General features: G+C 42.7%; 1 protein-coding gene across 1 annotated transcript in view; it reads right to left on the bottom strand.

The window, feature by feature from the left end:
* Positions 1–25102, bottom strand: part of LOC109930916 (FAM3 metabolism regulating signaling molecule B) — a 36314-nt gene extending 11212 nt beyond the window's left edge. Inside the window, exons 1-4 of the mRNA XM_020530291.2 lie at positions 24999–25102; positions 16760–16903; positions 10151–10274; positions 4090–4148 (exon numbers count right to left, since the gene is read on the bottom strand). Coding sequence (XP_020385880.1) covers positions 4090–4148; positions 10151–10274; positions 16760–16903; positions 24999–25029 — 358 coding nt within the window. The 5' untranslated portion in view covers positions 25030–25102. The remainder of the gene's footprint in view (positions 1–4089; positions 4149–10150; positions 10275–16759; positions 16904–24998) is intronic.
* Between the last annotated feature and the right edge of the window lie 1784 nt (positions 25103–26886).

A 26886-nucleotide genomic window follows, 5' to 3' on the forward strand; every position in this document is an offset into this window, starting at 1 on the left:
AACAACCTGCTCAGTCTAGGGCCTGGCACGGCCACTCTGGTCCTGACCTCATTGCAACTTTGGTTCAAGCACGGGCAAGACAGCTGAATTCCAGAGGTGAGCTCAGAGTGACTACCCTTGACATCAAGGCTACATTTAACTAAGTGTGGCATCAAGGAGCCTGAGCAAAACTAAAGTCAATGGGAATCAGGGAAAACTCTCCACTGTTTGGAGTCATACTTGCCACAAAGGAAAAATTATTGAGGTTGTTGAAGATTAGTCATCTCAGCTTGAGGACACCTTCAAATACTTCATCGATGAACTTCCTGCCATCATGAGGCAAGAAGTGTGGATGTTTGCCAATGATTGCACAATGTCTAGCACCATTTGTGACTTCACAGACACAGAGGATTGTAAGAATACTACCATAACTTCATTCACTACATCAGAATGCCTTGCCTATCACCATTGTGGGCACATAGAATCATAGAATTCCTACAGTGTGAAACAAGCCATTCAGCCCAACAAGTGCACACTGACTCTCCAAAGAGGATCCCTCCCAGGCTCACCCATCTATCCTATCCCTGTAGCCCCGCACTTTACATGGTTAATCTACACATCCCTGGACACTATGGTCAATTTAGCACAGCCAAACCACCTAAACCCTGCGCATCTTTGGACATCCAGAATCTCCAACCAATGGAAATAGTTTATCTTATTTTACCTTGTGTTTTCCTATTAATAACTTGTAAACGGCAATCAGATCATGCCTTAATCTTCCACATGCTAGTGAATACAGGCAAAATTTGTATAGTTCCTCCTCATAATTTAACCACTGAATCATTCTTGTAAAGGCCAATATATCCTTCCTCAGGTGTGGTGCCCAGATCTGTTCTAGCAGGGTATAACTAGGATTTTGTACAGTTACAGCATAATTTCTGTGCCCTTCTGTGTCCAAGTGGATTGAGATGAGTGGACAAGGAGAACCACGACTTCGACTGGGACAACACCAAGATCCTGGGACAGGCTAGGCAGAGACAAGCACGAGAATTCCTGGAAGCATGGCACTCCACAAAGCATGCTATTAATAAACACATTGAACTCAACCCCATATACATTCAACTACGGAGGAAACCCGGAAGTGAGGCAATCCATCGCAACGGACCCCAGAGTTTAAAAACCAGGTGGGAAAAACACACCGACGCTTCATCAGAGGCTACACTGAGGATGTTACCAAGCACAGTAACGAAACGTCTGCGGAACAACAAACCAGCTCGGCGAGCCAACCAACCTCAACACCCACAACCCGAGCTACAGATCTCCTCCAAAACCTTAGATCTTATGTTATTAGGTTGCCTTATACACAGTGCCTTCTTGAATGTCTTTTGGAAGTCCAAATGTATTACATCTACTGATTTTCTTTTATCTATCCTGCTTGTATCTCCTCAAAGAATTTGTTAGGCATCAGTTCGCTTTCATGAAGCCATACTAACCTTTGCTTGATTGTATTAAGCATTTCTAAATGCTCTACTGTTATACCTTTTATAATAGTCTGACTTTTCCTAATGATAGACGTTAAGCTAGCTGGTCTATAGTTTACCTTTCATTTTTCTCCCTCCCTTTTTCAGTAAGGACAGTACATTGGCAGTTTTCCAATGCTCTGGGACTTTTCCATAATGTAAGGATTCTTGGAAGATTCCGAACAGTGCTCCATTATCTCTGCAGCTACCTCCTTTAAAATCCTAGAAGCTAACCCATCAGGTCTAGGCTTTGGCCTCAATAGTTGTCCTAGTATTCTTCCCTAGTAATCGTTAATTATTTCCCTCCCCTCACTCCCACTTTAGCCCCTTGATTTGTTGACACTTTTGGAATGCTATTAGTGTCATCTACTACAAAGACTGGGAAAGTATTTGTGCAACTCTTCTGGCATTTCCTAGATCCCTATTATTAGCTCCCCAGCCTTTTTCTCTAAGGTGTTCACCGTTGTCTTTTTCTTCCCTTTCATATACTTAAAGAAACTCTTATTGTCAGTTTTTATGTTACTTGCTAGTTCACCTTCATAATTTATTTTCTCTCTTTTCTTTCTTGGTCGTTTTTGTTGCCTTTTAAAACTTTCTCAATCTTCTGATTTCCCACTTATCTTTGCCACATGGAATTTTTTTTTCTTTCAATTTGATACTGCCCTTAACTTCTCTAGGTAATAATGGTTGGTTTATTTCCTTCCCAATCTATGAGTATATTGCCCAAAAATAGAGAATTTCAGCTGTCAGGAAAGACTGGGATAGGCTGGTAACACAGCTTGGAGTTGCAGGAGCACAGCAGCTCTGCCAGAAATGCCCCATTTCTTAAGAAGGATCCTGACCAGAAAAGTCAACTTTCCTGCTCCTCTGATGCTGCCTGGCCTGCTGTGCTCCTCCAGCTCCACACTGTGTTATCTCTGACTCCAGCATCGGCAGTTTTTTTACTATCTCTGGGATAGGCTGGTGCTACTTTCTAAGAGACTTAGCTACAGGGAGGGAACTAGTTCCCTTAGCAAGCAGGTCAATAACCAAGGGGCACGAATTTCAAGTCATTGCTGGAAAGATTACAAAGGAATTGAGAGGTACTTCCTTTCACCCACATGGAGTCCTCAGCGAACTCCTCAGCGAATCCCTACAGTGTGGAAACAAGTCCACACCGAACCTCACAGCATCCCACCCAGACCCATCCCCCTATAACCCACCTAATCTGCACATCCCTGAACTCTATGGGCAATTTATCATGGTCAATCCCCTTAGCCTGATGGAAGGATCTGGATCTCATCACCTGAGAGGGTGAGAGATAGAAATTGTCATCTTTAAAAATTACTTGGATGTGCATTTGAATAACCACAATCTATAGGGCTTCTCAGATCAAGAGCTGGAAAGAGGGATTAGGTTGTCAAGTTTTCCATCTGGCACAGTCAATGATGGGCTGAATGGCTTCCTTCTCTAATGTAAATTCTCTCTGCCTCTATAACTAAAATTACTTTTGTGGGACATTGGAGTGAAACTTGCATTACCAGTTTGAAAAGGAAATAAATTTCTTCCAGTGCAGCAGCATGAATGCAAACTTTCAAAGATCCATCAGTGAAAAGGTGAGGAAAGGAAAGAAGCACTCTTTTTACCGGACCATACCAGTGTTCAGCTAAACTCCAGTCATACAATACAACAAAAATAATTTTCTTTACCTGTTTTGAAAATAATCTGAATTCAATTTTCACACTCCACATTTTATTTAGCTAGTTTAATAATACTAAACAACAGAAAGAAAATGTAAAATAAAAAATGATGGAGGTGTTTGAAAGTGTACATGCAGTTTGTTGACAAGAAGATGGGTAGGGCTGAAAGGAGCCTGTCATAAGATATGGAACTTGCCAGTTCTTCATATTAGTAATGTGGTGAGAAGGCTACAAGTCACGGTAGAATTTCACAAGTTCCTGAGTTCATTGAAATGTTATCCAAAATATATGAGCTAACGTAGACTAACTGGTGCCATTATCTTTTGCAAATGAGAGATGCTGGTTTGTCATTAACTGAAAGTAATAGATGGTTAATACTGAAAATGTATGATGTGGTTTCTGATGTCATATGTTCTACAAACAGGGTCCTGGGTCATGTAGGCAGGAAATCCATTTTGTAATTTTTGAGGTACTGAGTTTACAAAATTACATTAAATTAAACAGAGGAAAGAAAGGCACAAAGTGCCAAACATCTTTTATTGTGTACTGAAAATACAGAATAACTCATTTCTATTCATTTAAGTTTCCCAAAGAAAGAAAGCAGTATTCATCCAGCAGCACCTCAAGGAGAAGATCGTCCTCCCACAAGCTCATGGCAATTAAGAACACGGCAAATAAATATTCCACAGTGCGGTTATCACTTTTGGGAGACTGAGGTACATTATTGGGAGGCAGCCTGTTTTTGCTCCAGAGCATCATGTAGCTGGTTCTGCAGTATAGAATGCTAGTGACTGGAGCCAACATAAACATTTGTTCAATATCCTAGTGCTAATGTCCCTTGACTATAAGTCGGCAGATACTTCACACTGTAACATTTTAATTCACCTCATCCGTTTTAAATAGAATCTTACCTTCCACGATGGCAATATTCATGCCCCTGCCAAAGTTATTCTTCACACCACCCAGAAGGCTGTTTAAAAATATATTAAAAAATGAGTTGATTTTAGTAACTAAAATTGCCATTTTAATTTATAAATCTTATGGTAGAAAGACTATAAAGTTAAATTGTGCGCAAGTTGCATTGATTAATCTTATATTGCCAAGAATATAGAAAATTAAGAGGTAATCTAGTCAACATGTTTGAAACAAATCAACACGTGTGTAGAAACCATTTCCTGTGATGGGTAGTTCTGAATCACAGGGTATAACAAATTAAAAGCCTGGCCATTCAGGGACGATGTCAACAAATAGTTCTTGTGGAAATATTAGTGGAAATCAGAAACTTTATCCCTAAAAGATTGCTAATATTGTCATGACTATCAATTTTATTTTTAATACCTGCAACATTCATAGACTCACATTGTTGAAAAAAAATGAAATATGGACCTAAAAGAGCTGCAGTGATCAAATGACCACATATTGAGGCAAATGGATCAGGCTACAAGATCTAGGAGTAAAATTAGACCATTCGACCCATTGAGTCTCATTTGATCGTGGTTGATATGTTTCTCAACCCTATTCTCCTGCTTTCTCCCCATAACCCTTAATCACCTTACCAATCAAGAACCTGTATATCCCTGTCTTAAGTACATTCAACGACTTAGCTTCCATAACCATCTCCGGCAATGAGTTCCACAGAATCACCACCCTCTGGCTAAAGAAATACCTCCTCAATTCAGTTCTAAAGGGTTGGCCCTTCACTCTGGGGCAGTGCCTTTGGTTCCTAGTCTCTCCTACTAGTGGAAACATCTTCTCCACATCCACTCTATTCAGGCCTCTCAGTATTCTGTAAGTTTCATTCAGCTCACCTCCCATCCTTCTAAACTTCATTGAGTACAGATCCAGAGTCCTCCGACACTCTTCATATGAACAGCCCTTCATTGCCAGGATCATTCTTGTAAATATCTTCTGAACCATAATTTTATTTCATTTCTTCCTAGCCCTTTCAGTAGGATGTGTATCCTTGGATATTTAGTTCGCAACACTGATCCCCTTGCACCCACGTCTCTGTGATACTCACAACATCGGACATGCCAATTCCAAACTGTGCTACAAGCTCATTTACCTTGTTTCATATGGTGTGTTTATTTAAGTACAACACCCTCAGTCCTGCTGTCTTGACTGATTGACTGTCTCTCTCTTCTCAGTGTCCCTTATCTGCTGTGCCTGAAGTTAGATTCCTGAGCGTTTCCAAACTCTCTAACCTATAACTTGTTCTGGAAACTGTAGTAACCTCTGCTGAGCCTTCCCAATACTTCAACTTTTTCCATAATTTTCCACACAACTGAGATTATTACCGTTTTGGTTCTGCTTTCTAATTTAGCTCCAAGATACTCACATTCCCTCAGCAGAACCTCTTTCTTCTTTCTACCTGTAACATTGGTATCTACATGGATCACAACAACTGGATCTTTCCCTTCCCACTCCAAGTTCCTCTGCAACCCAGATGAGATATCTTGAACCTGGGCACCAGGCAGGCAACACATCCTTCAGAACTCCTGATCTTGGCCACAGAGAATAGTGTCTATTACCCTGATTGTACTATCCCTGATTACAACTACATTTTCCTTTTCTGCTCCCTTTTGAATGGCTCCCTGTACCATGGTGCTATGGTCAGTTTGCTCATCCTTCCTATAGCCACACTCCCACACGCTCCCCCCCACCCACTCTCACCCACACAGGGAGCAAGAATCTCAAACCTGTTGGACAAGCTCAAGGGCTGAGGCTCCTTCAGCACCATCTCCTGGATCACTCTACCTGCCTTGCTCAGAGTCATACTCTCCAATCCCTGACTGAATTCAAGATAGTTCCAGGTAACATTTCCCCCTCCTTGATGTGTCAACAGTGTTTGGAGCTCAGGCTCCAGCTCAAAATCTCTGAGCCAGAGTTCCTCAAGTAACCAACACTTGCTACAGACTATAAACCACGATGGGGTCCATCAACTCCCACATTATGCAGGTACAATACCTTACTTGGCCCAAGATCTTTATTTTAATTACTTAGTTCTTAATTTGATTTTTAACATTTCTTATTGGTCCTTTAGGTGTTACCCATTCCACCTGTTTATCAACAATCTGAACATAATCTATAATATAGTCAAGTTAGTAGCTATCATCAACCAATGAACTTATGGTTTTATCTTTGATGTGCTCTGAGGTAACTTTCTTTGTATGACATTAAAATTAGTGGTGTAATGGACAGCAATCACAGAATCCCTACAATGTCAAAGCAGGCCATTCAGCCCATTGAGTACACACCTACCTCTGAAGAGTATCCCACCTAGACCGACCCCATCCCTGTAACCCTGTATTTCCCACAGCTAATCCACCTAGTCTGTACAACCCTGGACACTATGAGCAACTTCCCACAGCCAATCCACCTAGCCGACACATCTTTGGACTGTGGGAGGAAACTGGAGCACCCACAGGAACCCACACAGACACAGGGAGAAAATCCAATCTCAACACAGACAGTCGCCCAAACCAGGGATCGAACCCAGGTCCCTGGTGTTGTGAAGCAGCAGTGGTAACTACTGAGTCACCGTGCTACCCTGATTTCAGCCATGATAACTAAAGTAACTGCTAAATCTTGAAAATAATACAGCAAGGATGCAATATTCCTTCTATCTACTAATTGTTTCACATATTGGTTTTCCAGAGGCAACGGACAATGGGGTAGGCCAATGGAGCATTTATTCATTTTATATTTTTTTGCCATACAGTAATCTCTTCCAGCTCAGATACAGCAAATAGGCAAAACAGAAAAAAAGTTCCTCATATTGTTCCAACGAATAATCCTCTACTTCACCTTCACGCCACTCCTTATTAACTGCTATGCTTTGTTTCCATAACTAAGAGTCACCTCCATCCTGATCTTGTCAACAAGGCCTTGTAAATTAGCCACTCACAGCTGAACTGATCCACTCTGCTCAAGGACCAATCCTGCAAACTTACTAACCGTACTTCCTATATTCATATCCATATGATTTATATAAATGACAAAAAGCAGTGGACCCAGCTTTTTGTGGCACACTGCTGGTCACAGGCCTCTAGTCTAAAAAGCAACCCTCCACCACCACCCACTGTCCCCTACCTTTGAGCCAATTTTGTATCAAAATGGCTAGTTATTCCTGTATTCCATGTGAACTAACCTTGGTAACCAAACTACCATGAGGAACCTTGTCGAATGCCTTGCTGAGGTCCATATAGACAACTTCCACCGCTCTGCCTTCATCAATCTTCTTCATCACTTCTTCATAAAATTCAATTAAGTTAGTGAGGTACAATTTCCCACGCACAAAGTCATGTTGGCTATCCCTAATCAGTCCTTGCCTTTCCAAATACATGTAAATCCTGTCCTTCAGAATCCCTTCCAACAACATACCCAACCACTGGAGTCAGTGGTTTTTCCTTACCACGTTTCTTAAACAATGGCACCACATTAGCCAACCTCCAGTCTTCCAGCACCTCACCAATGGCTAACGATGATACAAATATCTCAGCAAGGGGCCCCAACAATCACTTCCCTCGCTTCCCACAAAGTTCCGGGATTCACCTGATCAGGTCCTGGGGATTTATCCGTCTTTATGCATTTTACGATGTCTAGCACCTCCTCCTCTGTAATATGGACACTTTTCAAAATATCATTATTTATTTCTCCAAGTTCTCTAAGTTCCATATATTTCTCCACAGTAAACACTGATGTAAAATACTTGTTTAGTATCTTGTCCATCTCCTGCAGTTCCACACACAATCTCATTGATCTTTAAGGGGCCCTATTCTCTCCCTAGTTACTCTTTCGTCCTTAATGTATTTTTAGAATCTCCTCAGATCCTCTTTAACTCTTTGTCAAAGCTATCTCATGTCCCCTTTTTGCCTTCCTGATTTCCCTCTTAAGTACATTCCTACTGCCTTTATACTATTCTAGGGATTCACTCGATCTCAGCTGTCTTTACCTGATATATGCCTCCTTGCCTTTTTTGATCGGAGCCTCAATTTCTCTGGTCATCAAGCATTCCGTACACCTACCAGCCTTGCCCTTTGCCTGAACAAGAACATACTGTCTTTGGACTCTCGTTATCTTATTTTTGAAGGTCTCCCACTTTCTAGCCATCCCTTTACCTGTAAACAGCTGCTCCCAATCAACTTTTGAAAGTTCTTGCCTAAATACATCAAAATTGATGTTCCTCTAGTTTAGAACTTTAACTTCTAGATCAGGTCTATCATTTTCCATAACTATTTTAAAACTAATAGAATTATGATCACTGGCACCAAAGTGTTGCCCCACTGACACCCCAGCAACTTGCCCTGCCTTATTTCCCCAAGAGAAGATCAAGTTTTATTCCTTCTCTAGTATGTACATCCATGTACTGAATAAGAAAATTTCCTTAACAAATTCCTCTCTATCCAAGCCCTTAACACGATGGCAGTCCTAATCTATATCTGGACAGAGCTGAAGTGAGCCAAGATGACTCCCACTAGTTAAGCTGTAATAGTAATTAATACCTAGTAAGAGATAGTAAGAACTGCCAATGCTGGAGTCAGAGGTAACACAGTGTGGAGCTAAAGGAACACAGCAGGCCAGGCAACATCAGAGGAGCGGGAAAGCATTTTCTGAAGAAGGGTCCCGACCCAAAACGTCAGCTTTTCTGCTCCTCTGATGCTGCCGGGCCTGCTGTGTTCCTCCAGCTCCACACTGTGTTAACACCTAGTAAGGTTCTATTGAGGCTTCAAGTGATTGACTGATAAATATCCCTTAGTCAGCTGAGTCAGCGACCTTTTGCTAGTTGACTGATTTTAAATTTTTAAAACGGAGACTGAAAAGGAAGATTTACCAGTTCTATTCCCACGCTGTTTCCAAATTCCCCAAACTATATACTCACTCAGACAGTGTCTCACTCTGGCTGTGATCTCTCCTTCCTAACCACGTGCAACTTAGTGCAGGAAGTCAGTATGAAATAAAACCAACCATCTGAACTGAAACTACCAATTTACCTAAAGACATTGAAAGCAGTCAACTGAGTTGGGCATCAAGAAACTTGCAGACTGTGTTTTAATTTCCACTCATGGGTAGGTTTTATACATTAGACATAAATTGTTTTCTGCAACTGTCCAGCTGTGAAAGTCAATTAAACCAGACTTGGAAAACTCAAACTAACCATATTTCAGTAGTTGCCTAGTACAGCAGCAGAGAGAAAAAAAAAATTGGGGGGGTAACAGCAACGACTGAAAGATTTCTATCTTTTTGGCCTCTTCTCATCATCTCAAAAACGACCACTGGTGACATAACAAATCAGAAAAATATCTATTCACTGAGAGTGTAAGTGTTCTACAGATTTTGCTACTAATGAGGATACAAGACCATTAAATAAACAGTCATGGTCTCTGGTCCAACTATGACAACTCAAGGACTCTAAAAATTTTCTAAACTGCCTATTCTTGATTTTGCTTTTTCTACCAAACACTCTCTCTCCTTTCTAAACTTTTCTAAACTTTATACCTATTTTAGTGTGTGGTTGATTTTACAACGTTAGTAAGTTAGAAAATTATTCTTTCTTTCTCTCAAGGAAGTGGCCCCTTAATTTTTGCTTAGTGAAAGGAATTAAAACTACTTGTTGCAAACAACCAAGATTAATAAAAAGAGGGCATCGGGTATACGCCTTCTCAACTGGTTATAAAAATATTGCACCCATTGAAAATATTTTGTTAGTTAAGGTATTATGGCATGGACACAGACTGCCAAATCAAATCAGCCTCCCTACCTCTGTATTTGCAACACAATAAAATTAAAGCATTCAATGACCCTCAAAATTGCCCCAATGGTTCCTAAGACTTTTTGAATAACTAATACCAGACACCAAGTTTATTGCTCAACTAAAAGAATTAACAATTTATTATTAACACAGTAGATTTCCTTGAGCAACTTTGATCACGGGATCGCAATCAAAAGTAGAAAGGAATTAATGGTACTCACATTTCATCTTCAAAACAAATTTTGGGAGGATTGGTTTTCTCAGCACCACTCAGCACTGTGAAAGCAAATGTTCCCGTAGGACATGGATTCCAATGACCACATTTTTGGTGTTTTGGAGCAGGTACTGAAAATATTATAAGTAGTTAAAATAAGTTACAATTACACTTTAAAAAAAAAATCACTTTTCTAAAATGAAGCTTTTTATAAAATATTGTCTCTAGGCAGTTGCTGGCTCTTATTAGGAAATAGTCTACAGTTAGCTAACAATATATTTTTTATGTCAATATTCATGGGCTTAACTTTTCACAAAGCACTATACAGACAATGAAGTACTTCTAAAATGCAGTTACTGTTTGTAATGTAGAAAACAGGATAGATGATTTGGATATAGTTGGATCCTGCAAATATTGATAAATTATTGACTAATTTATTCAGGGATAAATATCAGGCAAGACACAGGATTGGGGGAATTGCCCCTATGCTCCTTGAGTCTTTTAAGATCCGTTGAAAGAGCTCTGTTTTAACGTCTCATGTGTAGTGTGCCACCTCTAGTAGGGGAGCATTGCACTGTTGGCTCAATATTTGTCACTGGAGTAATGGAAAGATGACAATAATAATGGTTTTATAGAGCCATCTCTTCAAATAGATAATCCTCAGAAAGTACATGTAATGGAATTAAAAACAGCCTACCCCCCACTCCTCCAAAAAGGAAAGAATTTCATAATTAGAAGCCAGGTGTACGTGAGTAAAGAAATGGTAATGACAAATTTAAATAAAGTAATGGTTCATTTGAATAGAATTACATATGCAGTTTGGGGCAAGAAAGGATTTTAAAGCATGGAGATTATTGGAGCATAGGATTGTCAAGGTAAAGCCAGGAAGGAAAGCTAGACCTGTGAGCAGAGATGTGATAGACTGAAAAAAATTCCCATCAGAGGCGAAAAGGCCAACAGTAGATTTCGTCAAATTTTTTAAATGTTATGAGTTTGATAGGAAATGACTATTTCCTTTAGACAATGATGAGATCTTTTTAATTGTCACAACGAGAATAAGGAGAGCGGTATGAGATGTAGAGATAACTCAAATGTAACTGTTTGTCACAGAAAACGCCCAAGGCTGATATTGTTCCTTTATAGTCCTTTCCAGATTTTCTCAGCATCAATATTATTTTAATTTCCAGTTGATTGGCAGCTGAGAGTGGGGTAAAAAATAGCTTGTTTCAAGGGACTGTTGTCAGAGAGAGGAGCAGCCGAAGGAACCGAAACCTAACTGGAAAGGTGACGTCACAGGAGAGCTGTGACCTGATTGACTGGTAGGAAATCTGCCCTAAATTTACAAAGGACATTCCAGAACTAATTAATCAATTAACTAACAATTAATTAACTAACAACTAACTTAATTAACCAAGTAGAGATGGCTGGGCAGGTGACGGGCTATAGCTGTATGACAAGGGGAGGCATTGGCCTAGTGATTTTATTGTTAGACTGTTAATCCAGAGACCCAGATAACTTTCCAGGGACCTGAGTTCAAATCCCTCCATAGCAAATTGGAACTAAGAATCTAACAATGACCGTGAATCCATTATCAATTGTTGGAAAAACCCATCTGCCCTTTAGGGAAGGAAATTGCCATCCTCACCTGGTCTGGCCTACATGACTCGATAATTAGGGGGAGTGACAGCATCCTTTTTAAGCAGGTTCGAGAGTCCAACATGGTGTGTTGCCTGCCTGGTGCCAGGGTGAGGGACATCTCTGACCGGCTTGAAAGGAAATTGGGGCGGGAAGGTGAGGATCCAGTTCTCTGGTCCACATTGGGACAAACAACATTGGCAAGGCTAGGAAGGAGGACCTGTTTGGCGATTATCAAGCATTAGGAATGAAATTAAGGAACAAGTCCTCAAGGGTTATAATCTCCGGATTACTACCTGAGCCACATGCATATTGGCATATGGATAGGAAAATTAGGGAAGTAAACACGTGGCTAAAGGAGTGGTGTGGGAAAGAGGCATCGGCATCAGTTTTGGAACAGAAGGGATCTGTACCATTGGGACGGTCTCCAACAGAACCGAGCTGGGACCAATGTTCAACCAAAAAGGATGAATAAGGTAGCCATTAGGACTTTAAACTAGTGAAATGGGTGGAAGTGAAGGGGAAAATGACAGGAAGTATAATGGTAAATAGGAAAGGAAACAGCAGGTTAACTTTTATGCAGGAGGACTATGAAGGAAGTCAACAGGAAGAAATCAAGAGGAAGGAAAACTCTGGAGATGTTATTAATGGAGATGTTAGAATTCAAGAAGAAGGTATAAAAACTAACATAAAGGCACTTTATGACTCCATCCCATTCTCTCAGTTCCTCCGTCTCCGTCGCATATGTTCAGATGAGGCCAACTTCGACAGGGAGCCTCCGAAATGTCCACATTCTTCCTCAACCGAGGATTCCCCAGCTCCGTTGTCGACAGGGCCCTCAATCGGGTCTGACCCATCTCCCGCACTTCTGCCCTCACCCCTTCTCTTCCTTCCCGCAACAGCAATAGGGTTCCCCTTATCCTCACCTACCATCCCACCAGCATCCACATCCAGAAGATCATCAGACGCCATTTCCACCACCTCCAGCAAGATGCCACCACCAGACACATATTCCCCTCCCCTCCCTGGTCTGCCTTCTGCAGGGACCGTTCCCTCCGGGACACCCTGGTCCACACTTCCTTCACCCCCAACACCTGCCCACAGCCCTACGGCTCCTTCCCCTGTAACCGGCGAAGGTGCAACACCTGCCTATTTACCTCCTTCCTCCCCACTATCCAAGGACCCAAACATACCTTCCAGGTGAAGCTACACTTCCCAGAATCTAGTCTACTGCATTCGCTGCTCACAATGTGGTCTCCTCTACATTGGGGAAACAAAGCGTAGTCTTGGCGACCGTTTCGCAGAACATCTACGTTCTGCTCGCAAAAAAGACCCTGAACTACCTGTTGCCTGCCACTTCAATGCACCGCCTTGCTCCCTGGCCAACATCTCTGTCTCTGGCTTGCTACAGTGTTCCAGTGAAGCCCAATGCAAGCTGGAGGAACAACACCTCATTTTCCACTTGGGGACCCTACAGCCCTCTGGACTCAACATTGAGTTCAATAATTTTAGGGCCTAAACTCTCCCATGTCCCAGCCCCCCACCCCACACACCAGGCCTTGTTACCACATAGCCTGCCATTACACATCCTCTGTTGTTAGTCACTAACAGTGCCCATTAACACCTATTCACCCTCCCAGCCTGATCGTTAGCAACTCCTTTGTCTGTCCAACTGTCTTTGTCTCTCTTTGGGCTCTATCCTATCGTTTACTCCCTACCCCAGGCCCTCCCTATTTTCTGCATATAAACTGACGTTTTCCCAGCCACCATCAGTTCTGAGGATGGGTCACCGGACCCGAAATGTTAACTCTGTTTTCTCCTCCACAGATGCTGCCAGACCTGCTGAGCTTTTCCAGCAACTTTGTTTTTGTTCCTGATTTACAGCATCTGCAGTTCTTTTGTTTTGTATAAAGGCACTTTACCTGAGTGCTCGTAGCATTCGAAACAAGGTAGATGAGTTAACAGCACAAATCATCGCGGATGAGTATGATTTAGTGGCCATTACAGAGACATGGTTGTAAGATTGGTGGCGACTGGGAGTTAAATATCCAGGGGTATCAGACTATTCGGAAGGACAGGCAGGAAGGTTAGGGAGGTGGTATTGCTTTGATATTTAAGGACGACATCAGGGGAGTAATGAGAGATGATACAGGTTCAATGGAGAATAAGATTGAATTCATTTGGGTGGAAATGAGAAATTCTAAGGAGAAAAAGTCACTGATAGGCGTACTCTATAGACCACCAAATAATAACATCACATTGGGGTGGGCAATAAACAAAAAAGTAAGTAATGCCTATAAAAATGGTACAGCAATTATAATGGGTGATTTTAATCTATGTGCCGATTGGTCAAACCAGGTCAGTTTTGAGGAAAAGTTCATTAATGTATCTGCAGTAGCTTTCTTGAACAGTATGTAATGGAACCAATGAGGGAGCAAGCCATCCTAGATCTGGTCCTGTGTAGTGAGACAGGAATAATTAATGGTCTCATAGTTAGGGATTCTCTCGGAAGGAGCAATCACAGTATGTTTAAATTTAGAATACAGATGGAAAGTGAGGAGATAAAATCCAATACCAGGGTCCCATGCTTAAACAAAAGAGACTACAATAGTATGAGGGAGGAGTTGGCTGAAGTAGACTGAAAGCAAAGACTCGATGGTGGAACAGTTGAGGAACAGTGGAGGACTTTCAAAGCAATTTTTCGAAGTACTTAACAAAATTATATACCAGCGAAAAGAAAGGACTGTAAGAAAAGAGTCATGGATGTCTAAGGAAATAAGGGAGGCTATCAATTGAAAGATAAGGCATACAACGTTGCAAAGACCAGAGGGAAACTGGAAGACTGGGAAATTTTAAAGGTGAACAGAGAGCCACAAAAAAGGCTGTAAAGAAAAGTAAGATAGATTATGAGGCTAAACTAGCTCAGAATATAAAGACAGATAGCAAAAGTTTCTATAAATATAAAAATGAAAAAGAGTGCTAAGGTAAACATTGGTCCTTTAGAGGATGAGAAGGGGGATTTAATAATGGGAAATGATGAAATAGCCAAAACATTGAACAGGTATTTTGTGTCGGTCTTCACAGTGGAGGACATGAACAACTTGCCAGTAGTTGACAACAAGGAGACTAACGTAGGTGAGGACCTAGACATGATCATTATCACTAAAGAGGTAGTGTTGGCTAAGCTAATGGAGCTAAAGATAGACAAGTCTCCTGGCCCTGATAGAATGCATCCAAAGGTACTAAAAGAGGTGGCAGGAGTAATAGCAAATGCACTTGTGGTAATTTTCCAAAATTTGCGGACTCTGGGGCAGTTCCAGCAGATTGGAAAATAGCCAAAGTCATGTCACTGTTCAAAAAAAGAGGTAGACAAAAGATGAGGACTAATAGCTTAACTTCTGTAGTGGAGAAATTGCTTGAATCTATCATCAAGGAAGAAATAGCAAGACATCTAGATAGAAATTGTCCCATTGGGTGGATGCAGCATGGGTTCATGAAAGGCAGGTCATGCTTGACTAATTTTCTGGAATTCTATCAAGACATTACGAGCAAGGTGGACAACAGAGACCCAGTAGATATAGTGTATCTGGATTTCCAAAAAGCATTCGACAAGGTGCCGCACAAAAGGGGCTGCTCCATAAGATAAAGGTGCATGGTGTTACAGGCAATGTATTAGCATGGATCAAGGATTGGTTAACTAACAGGAAGCAAAGATTGGGGTTAAATGAGTGCTTTTTGGTTGGCGAACAGTGACTAGTGGTGTGTATCAGGGATCAGTGTTGGGGCTGCAATTGTTTACAATTTACATAGATGATTTGAAATTGGGGACCGGATGTAGTGTATCAAAGTTTGAGGATGATACTAAGATGAGTGGTAGAGCAAAGTGTACAGAGGATTCCGAAAGTTTGCAGAGGGATATAGATAGTTTAAGTGAGTGGGTGAAGGTCTGGCAGATGGAGTACAATGTTACTAAATGTGAAGTCATCCATTTTGGTAGGAATAACAGTAAATGGATACAGTAAAAAACAATAAAAAGTGAACAGTAAAAAATTGCAGCATGCTGCTTTGCAGAGGGACCTCGGTGCCATTGTGCATGAATCACAGAAGGTTGGTTGCAGGTACAACAGAAGACAAACGGAATTTTGTTCTTCTTTGCTAGAGGGATTGAGTTTAAAAGCAGGGAGGTTATACTGCAGCTGGTGCCGGTGAGGCCACACCTGGAGTACTGCATGCAGTTTTGTTCTCCTTACTTGAGAAAGGATGTACTGGCACTGGAGGGGGTGCAGAGGAGATTCACTAGGTTGATTTATGAGGAGAGACTGAATGGACTGGGATTATATTCACTGGAATTTAGAAGAATGAGGGAGGATCTTATAGAAACCTGTAAAATTATGAAGGGAATAGATAAGATTGCAGCAGGGAGGTTATTTCCATTGGTGGGTGAAACTAGAACAAGAGGGCATAGCCTTAGGGGGAGCAGATTTACGGCTGAATTGAGGAGGAACATCTTCACCCAAATGGTTGTGAATCAGTGGAATTCCCTGCCCAGTGAAGAGGCTTCCTCATTGAATGTTTTTTAAAGCTAATATATATCATTTTTTGAATAGTAAAGGAATTAAGAGTTATGGGGAGAGGGTGGGTAAGTGGAGCTGAGGCCATGAAAAGATCAGCCATGATCTTATTGAGTGGCGGAACAGGCTCAAAGGGCCAGATGACCTACTACTCCTCCTGGCTCTGATGTTCTTATAACAAAAAGAAAATTGGGTAAGCATGTGAAGCAGTGGAAGATACCAAAACCAGGAGAGTAGTGAAATTCTTCATTGCTTCTTAATATCCATGACTCAAATATATTGGTCTGTGCACCACAGGTGTTGTATGTTCAGCCACTGGGCATGATGGTCTAATCTAGTTGGAGACCATTAAAACCAGAGATATATAAAACTGCCAGTACTCCAGATTAAACAGTGGGTTTTTTTTTTACCTTTAAAAGTAGGTTTCTGCACAATCTTCTGAACTGTCTTAAGGTGTTTACGTAGAAAGCCATCGAAGATGTGACCTGATAACACTTGGCCCAAATACCAAGCTGTAATACAGCACATCACAACTATTACAAGTTTGATACGGCCTGGTAAAAGAGAAAATTACATTTAACAATATTCAGTTAGCGTGAAGGGGAAGGAAAGATTTCTATGAACACAATACCTTTTGTTCCAGGTTCTGCTCTATGATCTCTGATAGAAATGATTAACCGTCAAAACAATCAGCATACTTAACCTTTATCCTGCTCAGCAAATCTTAGTTCTTAATTTTTAAGTATTTTACTATTATGTCAAATTTCTCCTTAATTTAAATGTTTTTTCTATAGTCGAGCGTCTGTGGTTGCAATTCTTAGTCGCTACATTACCCTCCATCAAGTGTCCTACTTTTTCTCACTAAAATACACCAAAGTACTGAGGATATTGGAAATAAGAACTAAATAGACTGAAAGTGCTGGACAACTCAGTCAATCTGGCTGTATCTGTGCTAAAAGAAAGAGTTAATATTTCAGGTTGAAGGTGACTCTTCTTCAACTCTGAACAACAGTCACGTTGGATTTGAAGCAATAACTCCAGGGATGGAATCTTCCCATCGACTGAACACTGTAGGCAAGTCACTTGGGAAAATGTGGTGAATTTTGTAGAAATGGGATTCTCAATGAAGAGAAAAAGGACCGATTCTGCAACGATGTTTTGAACAGCAAGATACAAATCTTGGTAGTGAGTGACAAGTGGCTTTTTATTTAAACTTGTACAAGCAGCAGTACAGTGGCTCAGTGGTTAGCACTGCTGCCCAACAGCACCAGGGACCTGGGTTTGATCCCAGCCTTGGACAACTGTCTGTGTGGGATTTGTACATTCTCCCTGTGTCTGCATGGGTTTCCTCCCACAGTCCAAAGATGCACAGGTTATGTGGATTGGCCATGCTAAATTGTCTGTCGTGTGCATGTGAGGTGGATTAGTGGTGGGGGTCTGAGTGGAATACTCTTTAAAGGGTCAGGATGGGCCAAATGGCCTACTTCCACACTGTAGGGATTCTATGATTCACAATGTGGGCATTGCTGGTTAGGCTATAAGTTATTGCTCCCTAATTGCCCAGAGACCAGTCAAGTGTCAACTGCATTTTTGTGGATCTGGAGTGACACAGGCAGATTTCCTTCTTATTGAATTCAAATTCCAATACCTGTCGTGTCTCTGGATTAATAGTCGAATGATGATACCACTGGGCCATTGCCTTGCTTGCCTAGTTGCATATATTATCATATATTAGTTTGTAATCCCACTTCTTTGATCTATTCTTTGACAGGGCAGAAAGGAACTGGATGGTAAGAATTCCTTAAGTACAAGGCAGTGTGGGTGCTAATTACTCCAGGACATCATCTTGGATAGCTGTCCCCAGCATCTCAAGGTGGCTCTCCAGGGACTACCTGCTTTCCCATCCATGGAGGTGGGCTTGGCTCCACTGCATCATTATGGCATATTCCCAAAGCACTGACAATGCAGTTTCATATTTCAATGCTGCATTTTGGAGTGCCATAGCCCCCTTCATTGTAATGCTACTGCCAGGACACTGAGTCCAGCAATAAGCAAAAAACCTCATGGATGCAAACAAAATCCTCACTTGCTCTCTGAGCATGCACCAACTTTGCAGCAATTTAGATGCCCACAGCATCTCTGCCCTACCTATGCTTTGCCCACTTAGCTGGAGCTCACAGTACTTCTGTCTTGCCTTGTCTTTTCATGTGGGCACTAAGCCAAGCAGCTTATCGTGGTTGTCAGCCGAAATCAGTCAAAGGCATGGACATGTTCCTGTACGCCATCATGCTTTCCAACGGGGGTACCATTACAGTAGGTCAAGGACTTTGTCAAATATTCATCCAGGGGCTTGAACACAATCAGTTTGTGGCTTGGGATACTCAAGGTCAAGGAGTCTGTACCTCTACAGCCCAGGGAGTGGGCCATGGATTGTCTAGCAGGTCCAGCACAACCAATCTGGGGAGTCAGATTAAGCTGCAGGAAGCTGCATAGCTTCACCTGATTTCTATCTCAAGTTGGTTGGGGAGGGTGAGTCACGGTCAGTCCTGTTGGTCTGTCCACAGAAAGTCAAAGGGGGTTATCAAAGGCCACTGCTCTGGTTGGGAAACTGGGGAATTCAATTGTGGAGATTGAAGGCAGCATGCCGGGGTGTAAAGGAGATAATAATTGTGAAGGGGGGGTTGCAATTCAACATATAAGGGAGGGAAGCTAATATAGCATAGGAGGGAAAGAGCTAAGGGATAATTAAGGATGAACAGGCTCTTCCTTGAATTCTAATGGCTGTGATCATTATTATTAAGTTTTACCAATCTCTGTTCTTCTCTGATTCCTCCATGTGCTTTTTTTCAAACTCAAACTTTGTTGGCAGCATCAACCTCTCACAGTTGCTAGGGAAACATATCCTTGTATCATTTTTGCATTGTTAGATATATGGCCTTCGCTGCACCTGCCTACTGCTTCTCTGCAAAGGGTCATACTATAGAATAGGTGTATCAATCCAGATTATATGAATGAATGATGAATGATGATTTTATTGTCACATATGTCTTGAAGATATAGTAAAAAGTGTTTTGTTGCCACAATCCGGGGCCATTTTGAGCTACAAAAAGAATAAAAAGAAATTATTTAAATAAGAGTTGATCTTCTGTTCAAATTGAGTCTCAAGCACAGTTCCAGGGCTTCTGCAAGGTGTCTACGAGGTATTCTATTTGTTACGAAGTTGTGTAGCGTATTCATGAATTGGAAGGCAGGAAGTTAGAATTTGTTGGTAAAAATGATTGTGGTGAAAAGAGTGCCGTGGTCCCTTTGAGAACTTGTGCTTTGTCTGTGCTTGGAAGTTTATAAATGCAGCTGCACAGAGAGTGTCCGAATGGAAACATTTTGTATAGAACAGCCAAGCAGCACTTTGTCTGAAAACAACAAGTTTGAATTTGATCAATTAATTTAAACAAAGCACTTAGGTACAGAAAGCCAAATGAATTTAAAACTGATAGTGTTGACAACCTGAAACCAATCATTTTATAAGAATTTGATTACGTCATTATGGGTATATAAGACAAAGGCATTTGAAAAATCAGGGAGAGCCATTTGCCACCTGCCAGAATTAGCACCATTCAGCTCTCAGAGAAAGCCCATCTAATTAATCAAAGGTACTACGGTATTTTAGCTCAACGTCCTCATTGAAGAAATTATAGAGATAAAAACATCCCTGACAGCAGAATTAACAGAAGAAAAGTGTTTGTGAAGAGACCGGAGAAGACAGAATATTCCAGAAGACAGTCTGTGTAAACCTGGAGAGATTAAGTTATAATTTATTGCTTCTTATTAATTGGGTTTACTTTAGTGGGACTTGTCTTTATTTAAACAGCATTCCAGTAGAATTTAGACCAGTTAGGGAACGGTTAGCACTTTGGGGGGAATTGTTGGTTTGTTAGTAATTTTGTTAATTTGTTCACTGTTGGGTTGAATAAGTAAATTGTTTCTTGTTACTTGTAAAGTGGAGATCAGGGATTTTCTTTCTTTTAACCACTCTCTTTTAGTAGATTACGAGAGGAAAGATGAGCTTCTTTTGGGTGTTTTGAGAGTCATTATTAGACAGAACACCCACTACTCAGAGAGTACCAAGGGCGCGGAATGCTCTGCCTGCAAAAGTAGTAGACTCGCCAACTTTAAGGGCATTTAAATGGTCATTGGATAAACATATGGATGATAATGGAATAGTTTAGGTTAGATGGGCTTCAGATTGGTTTCACAGGTCGGCGCAACATAGAGGGCCAAAGGGCCTGTACTGCGCTGTAATGTTCCATGTTCTATAACAGATTGGGCCTTGTGTTTTAGTTTAATTATCAGAGAGATTTGGCTATTCCCCATTCTAATACAGTTCTCGAGGAGTCGTGCTTTGGGAAGGTCAATGACAATGCCAATGCCCCAGGAAACCCCAGCTCTGCTGCTGTCCAACACTGCTAAGAGTTCAGGCTCCAGGCCTACTGCTGCCAGGAGTTCCTGCTCGGGGCCCTGCTGCTGTCAAGTGTCCAGGCTCGGGGCACTGCTCTTGTTGCCAGGAGTTCCGATCCACCCACGCCCATTGACGCTGCAGCTATCGCCCCACTGACACTGCTCTAGCCTCAAAGATGAAGAGAAGGATAAGAAAAAGAAGACAAAAAAGTACATAGTGAAAAGCATGCTGCTGGCCTGGAGCAGATGGGCTCCAAAGAGCCGAAGCACTTCCTACCATAATGGCACCGTCATATTGAACCAAGTGCCACATCTGGCATTAGCTACATTTCACACAGGTGAGATGGAAGAGATGGGCTCTGATGGGCATAAGAACATAAGAAACAGGAGCAGGAATAGGCCATCTGGCCCCTCGAGCCTGTTCCACCATTCAATAAGATCATGGCTGATATTTTCTTGGACTCAGCTTCACTTACCTGCCCGCTCGCCATAACCCTTAATTTCTTTACTGTTCAAAAATCTATCTATCTTTGCCTTAAATGAGGTAGCTTCAACTGTTTCACTGGGCAGAGAAAAGAGTCAATTAGACTTGAAATGTTGGCTTGCTCTCTCTCCATGGATGCAACCTGACCCACTGTGATTTCTAGCATATTTTAGTCAGTGACTTGGAAGAGATAGCAGGCTCCATGTTTCTTTTCATTTGATTATTTACAAACAAATCGGAAGATAACTTTCATAATCTCTGCCTCGCCTACGCAGTCCATTTTCTGCAGTATATTCTTTTCAGTGGTGCCTTTAGACCCAAGCCAACTTCAACTTCCTTTTATTTGCCTCATTCCAGTCCCAGGTCTTTCCCTGATTTTGTGTCTCCATCCTGTTAGCCAACAAAATGAATACTGTCCATTTTTTAGTCTCTAATTGGGGAGATGGCCGCTGGAAGTTGTGAAGGGTAATGACCAAACTATGCGAGTGGTGGATGTGGTTCAATGGGAGAAAGTGGGAGATAATCCACCTCAGATTTGAGGAAGACAAATTTGATTATTCTAATGGTAGGGGATTAAAATTGTGGAGGAGCAAATGGTTTTGGGGAAGCGACCAATTACACAAATTACAAAACAAAACCTGGTGGGAATTTTACAAAACCATATCAAAAAGTCTAATAGATCTAATGGCAAGGGGTCGGGGGTTGGGGGTGTAGAATATGCTGATGTTCCCATGCTTCTGCTTCCCCTGTCCTTCAGAAATGTAGGTGTTGATTTCTAACCAGACCTGTCAAAACATTTTTGCATTGCAACCTCTGAAGGAAGCAGGTTCCTGCAATGTGGTTATGGATAACTGCATTATAACTCTAGGGCAGTGTCAAACTGGATTAGCGACTGGCAATAATTACTGACTGACTCAAACAAGCTAAATTCTTGAATTTTGCTGCAGCATCCTAATTGCTGCACCCTAAATCTGAGCAAGGGTAAAGAAGAGGGTGTAACTGTACTTGAGCAAATCAGAGGAGATTCACCAGGTCATTTCCTTGGATGGAGCATTTTAATGGCGATTAAAAGCTGGATAAACTCGGATTGTTTTCTATAGAGAAGGCTGAGGGGGCGTGACTGGGGTGTATACAATTATGAGGGTCATGGACAGAGTGAGTAGGAAGCAGGTCTTCCCATAGGACCATAAGAAATAGGAACAGGATTAGGCCATTCAGCCCTTCAGGCTTACTCTGCCATTCAATAGGATCATTGTTGATCCAACATTCTTCACATCCACTGTTCTGCCCCTTCCCCATAAAGCTTGATTCCTCTCCTGATCGGGAATCTATCCTTCACAGTCTTAAATATACACAGAAACTCTGCGGCAAGAAGTTCCAAACACTCGTAACACTCTCTCGAGCAATTCTTCCTCATCCCTTTATTCCGAGACTATGCACTCTTTAATGTTTAACGAAGTTTGGGTTGTAGATGGAGTTGTTGCTCGATTCGCCGAGCTGACTGGTTTTTGTACAAACGTTTTGTCTCCCTTCTAGGTGATATCTTCGGTGCTGTCTCGCCTCCTACTCTCCGTCTTTTCATTGCACTCCAATATAGGACGACATCAGTTTGGCTGGGACAAAGTTACAGTACTAGGACAAGCAAAATAAAGACAAGCACGAGAATTCCCAGAGGCCTGGTTTTCAACCACCGATATGATAAACAAACATGTTGAAATAGACCCCATCTACATACCACAACGGTACAAAACTGAAAACAAGACTACCCACCATATAAATTCAGAGTGGGACAGAACAACAGTACTTTAACGCAGGCTAGACAGCACTGAAGATGTCACCTAGAAGGGAGACAAAACGTTTGCATGAAAACCAGTCAGTTCAGTGAACCAACCAACAACTACAACTATGTACTTTGGTCCTAGACTCTTCCATGTGGCAAAACATCCTTTCAGCATTTACCCTGTCAAGCCCCTTAAGAATCCTGTATGTGTCAATGAGATCACCTTTCATTCTTCTGAATTCCAATGAGTAGAGTCACAACCTGTTCAGCCATTGCTCATAAGACACAGAAACACAGAAAATAGGTGCAAGAATGGGCCATTCGGCCCTTCAAGCCTGCACCACCATTCAATATGATCATGGCTGATCATGCAATCTCAGTATCCCATTCCCACTTTCTCTCCATACTCCTTGATCACTTTAGCCACAAGGGCCACATCCAGCTCCCTCCCCTGAATATAATCTAATGAACTGGCCACAACAGTTTCTGTGGGAGAGAATTCCACAGGTTCACAACTCCTTGAGTTCTTCTTCATCTAATGGCTTACCCCTTATTCTTAGACTGTGACCCCCTAGTTCTGGACTTCCCCTACATTCCTTCTGCATCTAGCCTATCCAATCCTTTCAAAATTTAACATGTTTCTATGAGACCCGCTCCCCCCCGCCCCCCGCCCCCCAACCACCCCACCATCCCACCGACACACACCCCATTCTTCTAAATTCCAGTGATTACAAGCCTAATCAATCCAGTCTTTCTTCATATGTCAGTCCTGCCATCAGTCTGATCAACTTTCGCTGGACTCCCTCAATAGCAAGAATGTCTTTCCTCAGACTAGGAGACCAAAACTGCACACAGTACTAAAACTTTAGCCTCACCAAAGCCCTGTAAAAATGGGGCCATCCATTCATACCAGGGATCATCTGAGTGAACCTTCTCTGAACTGCCTCCAATGAAATGATATATTTCTTTAAATAGGGCAACAAAAACTGCTGGCAGTACTCCTGATGTGGTCTCCCCAGCACCTTGTACAGTTGCAGTAAGACTTCGCTGCTCTAATACTCCAATGCCATTGAAATAAGGGCCAGCTCATAAGGCGATCCCTTTGTTGAATTCTTAGTTGAAAGATTAAGAAGGAGGAGACATAATTTTAATGTGGTAAGCAGAAGGTTTAGAGGGGGTTTGAGGGGGGAGAAAACTACTCAGGGTGGTGGGAATCTTGAATGCACTAAGGATGGTTGAGACAGGAACCCTAACAATCTTTTAAAAAGGTTTCAGAGATGCAGATGCTGGAGAATCTGAGATAACAAGGTGTAGAGCTGGATGAACACAGCAGGCCAAGCAGCATCAGAGGAGCAGGAAAGCTGACGTTTCGGGCCTAGACTCTTCTTCAGAAATGGGCACTTGATTGAGCACTTGAAATGTAATAACATTCAAGGCTATAAATCAAATGATGGGAAGTGGGATTTGTATAGATTTAGAGTAGTTTCGACGGGCCGAAGGGCGTCTTCTGTATAATTCAACGATTCTAGAATTAAGAGGCCCTGTCGACAAAGCAGTTAGTTATCTGTGGTTCAACACACACCTACAACACCTACACACACACAGACACCACCTCCCAAAACGTCCAGGCATAAGTGCTCTCAAAGTGTTTACCACCTGGTGGAGAGAGAACAGGAATGAAAGAGGGGAGAAGGGGAACGAGGAGGTAGGGAAGTTAGGAGAGAACAGTGACAGGAAAGACAGGAGCTCTGATGTGCCTCGGGTGAGCAGTGGCACTGCAGAGAGAAACTGCAAAATTAGCGCCCGAGGAAAGTAACCAGTCAGCGGTGAAACTCACAAGAAATCTCGGTGTTAGTTTCCAAGAAGCGCCCCATTCACCTCAACATCGCAGAGAAGCAACAGCTGTTTTTAAATCTCAAGGACCACTTACCGTCTGCTCGAATTCGGAATTGTGTTGCCATTGTAACGCCTTTGCCGACCTTACCGTTTGTGTATTCAGTTAAGCAGCAACTTTGGACCTTTCAGGTCGCGTTTATTGTTGTTTTGGCGTGGGAGGAGGGGAAGTGGCTGCGCTCACATAACTGAATTCAGCAAATCCTCTCTCTCTCACACACACCGGGCGGGCTGACAGGTAAATCCATCATAAAAGGGTGTCGCAGTGATTCGTACTCAAGTACCGGGCTATGGGCTGAGACAAAAGGCTCCACACTTCAGCACAGCAAAGTAATATGTTACAAAGGAGAAAGGAACTATAAAGTTTAAAAGGCATTTGAACAAGTACATGAATAGGAGAGGTTTGAAGAAATGTGGACCAGCGGCAGGCAGGTGGGACGAGTTTAGTTTGGGATTATGGTCGGCATGAACTGGTTGGACTGGTTGGACCGAAGAGTCTGTTTCCGCGCTGTATGACTATGACTAGTCTCCCAACCTGGGGCAGGGAAGGATCCAGAAAACTATTGGATTTCTAAGTGTCAGGATAGTGTCATATGTAACAAGGTGTAGAGCTGGATGAACACAGCAGGCCAAGCAGCATCATAGGAGCAGAAAAGCTGACTTTTCGGGCCTAGACCCTTCATCAGAAATGGGGGAGGGGAAGGGGGTTCTGAAATAAATAGGGAGAGAGGGGGAGGCGGATAGAAGATGGATAGAGGAGAATATAGGTGGAGAGGAGACAGACAGGTCAAAGAGGCGGGGATGGAGCCAGTAAAGGTGAGTGTAGGTGGGGAGGTAGGGAGGAGATAGGTCAGACCAGGGAGGACGGACAGGTCAAGGGGGCGGGATGAGGTTAGTAGGTAGGAGATGGGAGTGCGGCTTTAGGTGGGAGGAAGAACAGGTTAGGGAGGCGGGGATGAGCTGGGCTGGTTTTGGGATGCGGTAGTGGGAGGGGAGATTTTGAAGCTTGTGAAATCCACATTGATACCATTGGGCTGCAGGGTTCCCAAGCGGCATATGAGTTGCTGTTCCTGCAACCTTCGGGTGGCATCGTTGTGGCACTGCAGGAGGCCCAGGATGGACGTGTCATCTGAGGAATGGGAGGGGGAGTTGAAATGGTTCGCGACTGGGAGGTGCAGTTGTTTATTGCAAACCGAGCGCAGGTGTTCTGCAAAGCGGTCCCCAAGCCTCCGCTTGGTTTCCCCGATGTAGAGGAGGCCACAACTGGAACAGTGGATGCAGTAGACCACATTAGCAGATGTGCAGATGAACATCTGCTTGATGTGGAAAGTCTTCTTGGGGCCTGGGATGGGGGTGAGGGAGGAGGTATGGGGGCAGGTGTAGCACTTCCTGCGGTTGCAGGGAAGAGTGCTGGGTGCGGAGCGGACAAGGGAGTCACGGAGAGAGTGGTCCCTCCGGAAAGCAGGTAAGGGTGGGGAGGGAAAGATGTCTTTGGTGGTGGGGTCGGATTGCAGATGGCGGAAGTGTCGGAGGATGACGCGTTGGATCTGGAGGTTGGTGGGGTGGTATGTGAGGACGAGGGGGATTCTTTTTTGGTTCTTATTGCGGGGACGGGGTGTGAGGGATGAGTTGCAGGAAATGTGGGAGACACGGTTGAGGGTGTTCTCAACCGCTGAGGGGGGGAAGTTGCGATCCTTGAAAAACGAGGACAACTGAGGGAGTGGAATGCCTCATCCTGGGAGCAGATGCGGCGGAGGCGAAGGAATTGGGAATAGGGGATGGCATTTTTGCAGGAAGGTGGGTGGGAGGAGGTGTATTCTAGGTAACTGTGGGAGTCGGTAGGCTTGAAATGGATATCGGTTTCTAGGCGGTTGCCCAAGATGGAGACAGAGAGGTCCAGGAAGGAGAGAGAGGTATTAGAGATG

This window comes from Rhincodon typus, chromosome 11 (genome assembly GCF_021869965.1).
Source record: "Rhincodon typus isolate 14 chromosome 11, sRhiTyp1.1, whole genome shotgun sequence".
Lineage (NCBI taxonomy): Eukaryota > Metazoa > Chordata > Chondrichthyes > Orectolobiformes > Rhincodontidae > Rhincodon > Rhincodon typus.